General features: G+C 39.3%; 1 protein-coding gene across 1 annotated transcript; it reads left to right on the top strand.

The window, feature by feature from the left end:
* Positions 1–2,716: 2,716 nt before the first annotated feature.
* LOC115924686 (development-specific protein LVN1.2-like) lies at positions 2,717–8,604 on the top strand. The gene is made up of 6 exons (XM_030987430.1): positions 2,717–2,859; positions 4,019–4,147; positions 4,765–4,928; positions 6,576–6,660; positions 7,926–8,114; positions 8,558–8,604. The coding sequence occupies exons 2-6, from the start codon at positions 4,048–4,050 to the stop codon at positions 8,602–8,604; spliced, it is 585 nt and encodes a 194-aa protein (XP_030843290.1). The 5' UTR covers positions 2,717–2,859; positions 4,019–4,047.
* Positions 8,605–8,807: the final 203 nt, after the last annotated feature.

The following is an 8,807-nucleotide window of genomic DNA, read 5'->3' as shown; positions in this document are numbered from 1 at the left end:
CAAAACGTGTGAAACTGCATAGAAACGAATTTGAATTAACGGAAGACGCTATTACGTAATCGCGAATCGTCTCGCTTTAAATTGAATGAACATTTTACGAAAAAGAAACACGTTTTAATTCGAATGAAAATGAAATGTTTTTGAATGATCGTTTTAGGAATTTAAATGCTAAAAAACGAATTTGAACGAAAAATAACAGCTGCGGTGACAGAATCGGCGACATTGAATGAACATAAAATGAATTTGTGTGGCCAACTTATGAAAGTGATCGAAAAATCCTATATTCCATTTTGGAAACCTGAAATGTTGACTAATTTTCTAAACTTATCCAAAGCTACAATTGAACTAAGAACTTATTTTATTCAGCTGTGTCTGCTTTGAAATGGAAAAACATAAATTATTTTTATTTGTTTATTTATATTCTTTCAGTATTAAAACTATTATCCTGACAGGCCTAGCTTTACGAATTATTGGTTACAAAATACAGTGGAAATTGAACAAATTTTAACAAAGTACAATATTACATAATATCAATCATGGATCATTTGTTGGTGATTTTTATTTTTTTTATACACCATGATATGAGGGTTGATATTTGACCAGCTTATACAGTATGATATCCGTCCTTACACCGTTTTACTAATCTTTACACTATATCACGATACACACGGTACACGATAATGCGTCCATATACAGAGCATGCTTGAAAAATAAATGAATAGATAAATATAACAAATTTATTAATAAATCACTGAAATGCCGGGTCCCGAAAACCAGACCATACCCCACCACCCCACTCAACCCTCTCTCTCTCTCTCTCTCTCTTCTCTCCTTCTTCTTTCCTCTATGCCCCCCTCTCTCTCTCTCTCTCTCTCTCTTGCAATTTCTTTGTCAAACAAGGCCTTAATTGCGCGCATATTTTCATTTTATCATTCTCTCTTTCATAAAAGCTAGATGACAAATTTGCTCATCTCTTGAAATTTGAACACAATTCCCCCCGCAATGATTCATTATTACCATCCCATCTTAGTCAATATCACATGACGCAGATGAATCAAGTGACCTAGCAATCACACCATTCCGCACCATACCCCCTCCCCACCCAACACACACACTCTCTCTCTCTCTGTTTCTCTCTCTCTCTCGCTTCCAATTCTTTTCTTTATAAAATTTAATGAAATAAGTACACACAGTGGCTGTCTTTGTAAAATCATAAGCCTTGGGCTCATATTTTAATTTTATCATTCTCTCCTTTTTAAAAGCTAGATGACAAATTTCCTCGTCTTTTGAACAAATTTTCTCCCACAATTATTGTTCTATGATCACTTGGCATCCCATCTGGGTCAAGATCACATGACGCAGATGAACCAAGTGACCTAGCAATCACACCATTCCGCGCCATACCCCCTCCCCTCCCACCCCTCTCTCTCCCTCTCTTTCTCTCTCTCTCTCCCTCTCTCTCGCTTCCAATTATTTTCTTTATACACCTAGTGGCTGTCTTTTTCAAATAAGGCCTTGCGCTCATATTTTCATTTCATCTACCTCTCCTTTATTAAAGCTAAAATGACAAATTTGCTCATCTCTTGAAATTTGAACACATCCCCCCCCCCCCACAATCAGGGGCGGCGATCCCGGGGGACGGGGGGACACGTCCCCCCCCCCCCTCAATTTTTTTAGGGGGGATCGTCCCACCCCCCTGAAATTTGAAAAAGTGCATAAAGTAGATGTATTGCGAATACTAACTAAAGACTGCAAACACACTTTTAGGCTCTGGAGGGCCCAAGAGTGCAGCGTTTAGACTAATAAAATGCAAAAATCTTCTAGCTCGGTCGCTACGCTCCCTCGCAAAATATCCTTTACAATGCACAAGTAAATATTGTCTAAAATCTGTATTCTGTTGGTATCACCGTGATACCCACTAGCGTACTGATGTGGCGAGGGGGGGGGGGGGGCATTTGCCTCCCCCAAATAAAACTCAAACTCAAACTCAAACTTCCGGGGGCTCTGGACCCCACCAAGGGATCCAGGGTGGGCCCCTGAATGCTCATCTTACCGTAATTTGATTTGAGGCTCAGCCCCCTGAACCCCACAATTAGTGACCTGCCAGTTTCACTAATAAGGTGTCAAAAATATGCTCATCTAAACGTAATTAAATGCCTAAAACCCCTGAGCTTCCGGGGGCTCCGCCCTTGACCCCCGCTAGGGCTTTGCCCCTAGAGCCCACGCCAATTTACGCCCCACTCTACCTGATCGTAAAGACTTTAGCCCTCCCCCTCCACTTTGAAAAAACGTTCGCGGGGCCTGCATGTAACGCGTAAGAGTGGTGGTGACGCGTATTTTTTTCTGCCCCCCCCCCCTCAAAAAAAAAAAGTTTTTGCTCATTACACCACTGGTGATATCAACGCGGAATACAAATATTTCCTCGCATTTCGTCCCCCCGGTCACGAAAAGAAATCGCCGCCACTGCCCACAATGATCCATTATTACTTGACATCCCATCTTAGTCAAGATCACATGATGTAGATGAATCAAGAAGTGACCCAGCAATCACACGATTCCGCGCCATTCAAATATTATTTGCTTTTATCAAATTGTATATTCATATTTTTTCACGAGATGTAAACACCATTTGGACTTTGGACTGGACCATTACTTTTCCATTGAGCGTTTTATGTATGCATTGCACAATATCTTCATCACGTGAATGCGAAAGCAATAAATAGTATTTAGTTTCAAAATTGCTTATATATCGCAGTGCATTCAATATTCAAGTATCACAAGTATACGCCTGTTTCACGTTCGACTTGTCGTCTGCATCTATTGCGCCTTCCGCCGTGCTAGACATCAATTTATTTCATCGTGAGTATAACACATTTTATGTTTCCATTGGTTACTTTTGATGGGCTTTTTGAAGTAGCAACCACGACCAAGGGAATTGGTAAGCAAATTATTCTATCATACTGATAGTTATATAGCTTTTTTTCTCTTCGTTGCGTAAATAGAAAATGTAAAATCTTTCCTAGATCATGTTGAATTATGCGTATATCTTATTTGGCGAAAAATTTGAAAATGTTTTATCAAAATATGATAAGTGTCTGATGTTTTATTGCTCGGATTCCTTGGAAATAGGCATATCACCAAAACTATTTGCAATACTTTTGATAAACGCGGTGATTGCCATTCCTGTATAGTATTCTACTACACTTCCGATTGACTGTCATCATAGCAACCCCACCTCCCAGTTAATTGGAACCTATGAGCAGGGGCGTACGCAGGGGGGGTGTTTTGGGGGTTCAAACCCCCCCCTTTGGTATTTTAATGTATGTAAACCCCCCTAAAAAACCTAAACCCCCCCCCCCCCCTTTGGCTTTTTTTTTTTTTTTTTTTTTTTATTAAAAAAAAAAAAAAATTATACCACGGCTAACCTAAATAAGGTGACCTTACCCCCCCCCCCATACGTAAAAAAATGTCAAATTTTGAAATTTTGAGACCAAAAAAAAAAAAAAAAGTGTCCGCTTACCCCCCCCCCCCCCCCCCCCCCCCCCCCCCCCCACTGAGCGACTTTTCTGCCGGCTGAGTCGTTGCGATTTTTTTTGGCCTCCAAAAAAAAAAAAAAAAAAAGTGTCCGCTTACCCCCCCCCCCCCCCCCCCCCCACTGAGCGACTTTTCGGCCGGCGCGATTTTCAAATTTTCGGGAGCAAAATATTTTAAAACCCCCCCCCCCCCTTGAAAAAATCCTGCGTACGCCCCTGCCTATGAGGCTATCATAATAATGGTGTGTAAAGAGAACTTCTGAACAAGATGTATTCACGTTTCTGACTTTTTGAAATGGTAGGGGCGTGACAGTTGTATACGGACACTGTTCTCTCGATGTATCTATGCTATTCACCGGGACGTATAGATCAGAATGAAGCTATCAGCCTCTAGAATGGATAACATATTACACAGGATCCTTATTTTCCATCTTCTCCTTTTCGCTTTCTCCTTTCTCATTTTCTTCTTCTCATTTATCAACCAGGAATATAGTTTGTTTTAGCTGGAGGCAGTATGATGTTTAAACAAATTATGTTGGTCGCCCTATTGGCCGTGGTGACGGCAAGTGCCAAGAAACCATGCTGTGGCCCAAAGCAGTTTATGGCGGGCAATGGTAAGATACTTTTGTGTAAATCATTCATTTATTCATATTGCCATCATGCAACGGGTGCCACCTCCCGAAAGCAAAATATAAATAAAATTATACTAAAAGTACTGATTAAGTTTTGGCTAAAACAAAGAGAATCGTTATGGTCAACAGTAGTGGAGGGGGCCAGGGGTGGTACTCAGATTTGGTTTGGACCGGGGTGTGCCGCTCAAGCCTCGAAACCCCTACTCATTTTTTTAAAGGTCATTGGGGGGGGGGGGGGAATTTTCCTCGAAATAAATGCCCATTTGGGGGGGGGGGGGGTTGGGTGGGGGCTTCTAAGTGGGATGTATAATAATATCTATAATGTTCTTTCGGTAACTGTGTTAATTTATTATGGGCGTTCCCAACTCAAGCAATGCTTTCCGGGTTTTCGCCTCCCTCCGTATCTGAATTATTTACTGTATACTCTATGTTGAAATAATTGTTACATATATCATGTATATATATGTATATATATATATATATATATATATACATTGTGTTTTATATTGTGCTGTTGAGAAGGAAATAAATGTTAATAAAAAAAAAAAATCTTTTTTTTTTTTATCCTTCTTATCTCATCAATTTTTTTTTTTTTGAAGGTGGGACAGTGGGGCAGGTGGATCCGGACTCCGGACCACAAGGTTTCTTCACCTACCAATATGGTGCATTTGACTACACCAACAGGATGTTTGGCTACAATATGTCTGTTACCTACCCCAACGGTACACAAACAAATATTAAGCTGATTCAGAAATACGGTCAGGTATGTTGATTTGACACATTTTCGTGTCTTACTATGTCATACATTTTGTTTGACGTCTGTTTGACACCACTCTTCGGGCGTTGTTATATATAGATTGAAAGGAGTGAGCTTACAGTGTGTACAGTTCGTTTGCAGTGTTTAATTATGACAGTGTGCACAGTATTTTTACACTATAAAAGGAGTGTGTGCAATTTCTTTAAAGTGTGTAGAGGGTGTCCATAGTGTCTGCACAACAAGGAAAGGGTGTCCACAGTGTCTCCACAGTATATCTAAGGAGTATTTAGGCCAGTGTATTCAAAGTGTGCAAATATTGTGTAAGCAGTGTCTGTGTACACTGTGTACACTGTGTATTCACATCGTGGAAATAGTGTTCACAGTGTAAATAAAATGTCCATGAGCGCGTATAAAGTCCATTCACAGAGGAGGGTCTCATGAAAGGTTCATTGTCTTCACAATGTGAAGAAATTGTGTACAGTATCTTCATAGTTTGGAAAGTTTTCAGTTTCAGTTTGATGGTTCATATTCAACATTTTGCAATGATTTCACAAAGCCAATGGTACAAAAAATAAACATTAATTCAATGAAAAGAGACAACAACAAAAAAGAAAAATGGATAAAAAGACTAAACTAAAAAGAAGGGCGAAAGCCATGCTTGTGAGTTATTGCCCCCAAAGGGTGTTTAATATGATAACAATCTTCAAAAATAGAGAGAACAAGCAATTAATGTCAATCACATGATGATTCGTATCCCCCTCCAAGAAACAGAGTCACCTTCATTATAATAATGTAACATCTTTTGAATAAATTGAATAAATTTGAAAAAAAGTGTGCACAGTAAGCGTACCCGAAATTTGAAAAGTGTATGCACTTTTTGTCAAAGTATAAAAAGAGAGTATGTTGTTTGGTCACAGTGTGAAGACAGTTAGTACCCAAAGTGTCTCCACAGTGTGGAAATAATGAGTAAATTATGTTTACAGCGTTGAAAGTGAATGCACAGTGTATTCACAGTATGTAAAGAGTGTGTAAAGTGTCTCCACAGTGTGGAATTACTGGTTACAGTACGTTTACACTGTGGAAAGTGAATGCACAGTGTGTTCATGGTATATGCAGTGAGAGTGAGTAAAGTGTCTCCACGGTGTGGATATACTGAATACAGTATGTTTACACTGTGGAAAGTGAATGCACAGTGTGTTTATGGTATGCAGTGAGAGTGAGTAAAGTGTCTCAACAGTGTGGATATACTGAATACAGTATGTTTACACTGTGGGAAGTGAATGCGCAGTGTGTACATAGTATGTAAAGAGTGTGTAAATTGTCTCCGCAGTGTGGAAATACTGAGTACAGTATGTTTACACTGTGGAAGTGAATGCGCAGTGTGTACATGCATGGCCGTGTACATGGTATGCAAAGCCCGGTGTGTAAAGGGTCTCCACAGTGTGGAAACACTGGGTACAGTATGTTTATACTATGGAAAGTGCATGCATGCACAGTGTGTCACACGGTACCAAACAGTGCGAAAAGAGCTGTACAGACGGCATCGTGAGCGCAATATGAACGATTGGTGTCGCATGTCCTTCTTTTTGCAAGCATCATGTTTATTTGAACTCTAATACCTATATCTAATTTCCATGCTTAATTATCAAACAGGGATACCAGTATATTATCCTCGAAGAATTCCAGTACTGCCAGAAGCAACCGGTCACCAAGCCGGAACCAATCAATTGTATTCCTGGTGAGAAAATTTGATTGTTTAAAGGCCCACTGCACTACTTGTAGCTACTTGCGCCCTCTATATAACAAACAATGCCTAATTGGTGACCATTGGTCCCCCATGATCCTCTTTTTCTTATGTTGACTGAGAGCTGAGTTGATGAGATAACCACCTGTCCAGTGACCTTGCAGGGCGATCTAATCCCTTCTGTAAACTATGGCAGATAAGCTTTAAGAGCGAGTGATAATTTAGATTCACCGTCTTCAAAAAATAGATATGATTGGCCTTTAAAACAATCAAATTGCTCCATTATTTCAGTTAGGTATATTGACAATAGACAATGTATCATTTTGGTTCTCGAAACGTTAAATATATTTAAATTGATTCCCTCCTATGTAACTTAAAGCCATTGTCTAACAATTTTTCCAGTTTTACAAATCTGAGATGCATGGCCCTACGTGTTATCAGTGTCTGTGATATGGTGTAAAAGTGAAGCCCTAACAAAATTGCGCTTCAAAATTATCATGAAGTGCTTCCAAAAAGTAAGAATCTTTGAGTGACCGGTTTTTATCATACTCCCCCCCCCCCAATAGACTGTATTGTTATATAAAACTGTTGAAAACCGTTTGGCAAACAGTTTAAGGTTTATAATTATGATTGCAGCATGAGTTTAATCCAGGATTTTGTTTCTAATCTGAGGCAAAGATACACAATCCCTTTTAGGTAAAGACCAGTATTTGTTTAATAAGTTTGTGTACTTGTATATTTGCTTCAGTGAACAACTACTTTTTACCATATCCACCTGAATTTTGAACAGAAGACGGTACTCTGTATTGGGAGATAGGGTAGAGGAGAATTAGAAAAAAATACTTTAATGGAATTAAACAATTAATTGAAAAAGCAGGTCGAATAGGCTGTAATAGCTTTAGATTTACATTGCACATATAATTATGTATCCACCCCATGGGATGTTCAAGGCACCTACAATGTAGTTATCCTGGCTTTATCCCATGTTCCAGGTAACCATTTACCACACCTGTGTGAAAAGTGGCAAATGTAGATTAATATCTTGCCAAAGGACATTAGTGACGCGGCGGGACTCGAACCACGAACCATGTGATCCACAATCTGGTAGTGTATCCATTATAAAGGCCCACGACACATCTACATACGAATATACAAATGAATAGACACGCCATTTGATTTATCCAAGTATTTAGATAATTAATACATCTGTAATTTGTAAAGTTAGAAATATGTTATATCTTCCTTCTTTTATTTACTAGCCAACGCAACTTGGACTTCAAGTCTTTTCATCGGAGGCTCCAAAGGCCTGTATGCAGATTCATGGACATACAACTTCGTTTACCCTAAGGATCCCATAGAGGGCGTCATAGTTATCCAAGTCTTTGAGTCTAATTGCTACCCATTCGGGACTGCATTCATTGGCGATCGCTTCCAAGGCCAAACCCGAGGTAATGATTATTTCCCAAAAGAACATAATCACTTCTTTCGTATTATATGTATAAGTTATTATTATATTGTAATTGTTTGAATGGGGGGAACAACCATCCCCCATTTTCAAAACACCCCAAACCATGGGCTCTTATTTATTAATTAAGTTTAACCCAACCCTGTCTAAAATTACGTTTAATAAAAGGAAAATGGAGACCTCCTACTAAACTTCTTTGGGTATCCCGAGTTTGAACAAAAATATAATGTACTGTTGATGCTAGTATGAAAGAGCAAGGGTAACATTCACCAATTTGTATTTGTTGAATTGACCAAAACAGACGGCCATGCCATTCTTGTGCTGTAGCAGTAGAAATGAAAGAACGCGATCAGTCCATTCGGGGATAAGTAGATTTCCTGACAAGCATTTCATTAACTTTAACCCATTTGACCAACATCCCATAAGACCGACATTCCCCGAGGCCGAAGGCCATCTTGAATGACAGCCTATGAGACCAACTGTCGGTCTTGCGGGACTTCTAACACTGGCTGAAAAGTTATCAGAGGGTTTACTAGACAAACGTCTAAAACCTTAAAGTTACTACACCACCTGAAGTATTGATGCTAAATTATTCTTTGTGTATACTTTTCCTTCACACAGACCGCCTGTTTCCCTTTTGCTGTTTACTTAATTATGTTTTGTACCTACCCATGTA

Source organism: Strongylocentrotus purpuratus, unplaced genomic scaffold, assembly GCF_000002235.5.
Source record: "Strongylocentrotus purpuratus isolate Spur 01 unplaced genomic scaffold, Spur_5.0 spur5_scaffold_16, whole genome shotgun sequence".
NCBI lineage: Eukaryota > Metazoa > Echinodermata > Echinoidea > Camarodonta > Strongylocentrotidae > Strongylocentrotus > Strongylocentrotus purpuratus.
This window is presented reverse-complemented; position numbering and strand designations above follow the sequence as displayed.

Coding starts and splice junctions, on each gene's coding strand:
- LOC115924686 (XM_030987430.1), top strand. CDS start 4,048: ATGATGTTTAAACAAATTATGTTGGTCGCCCTATTGGCCGTGGTGACG. Junction 4,148..4,764: donor GCAGTTTATGGCGGGCAATG/GTAAGATACTTT, acceptor TTTTTTTTGAAG/GTGGGACAGTGGGGCAGGTG. Junction 8,115..8,557: donor CTTCCAAGGCCAAACCCGAG/GTAATGATTATT, acceptor ACATCCCATAAG/ACCGACATTCCCCGAGGCCG.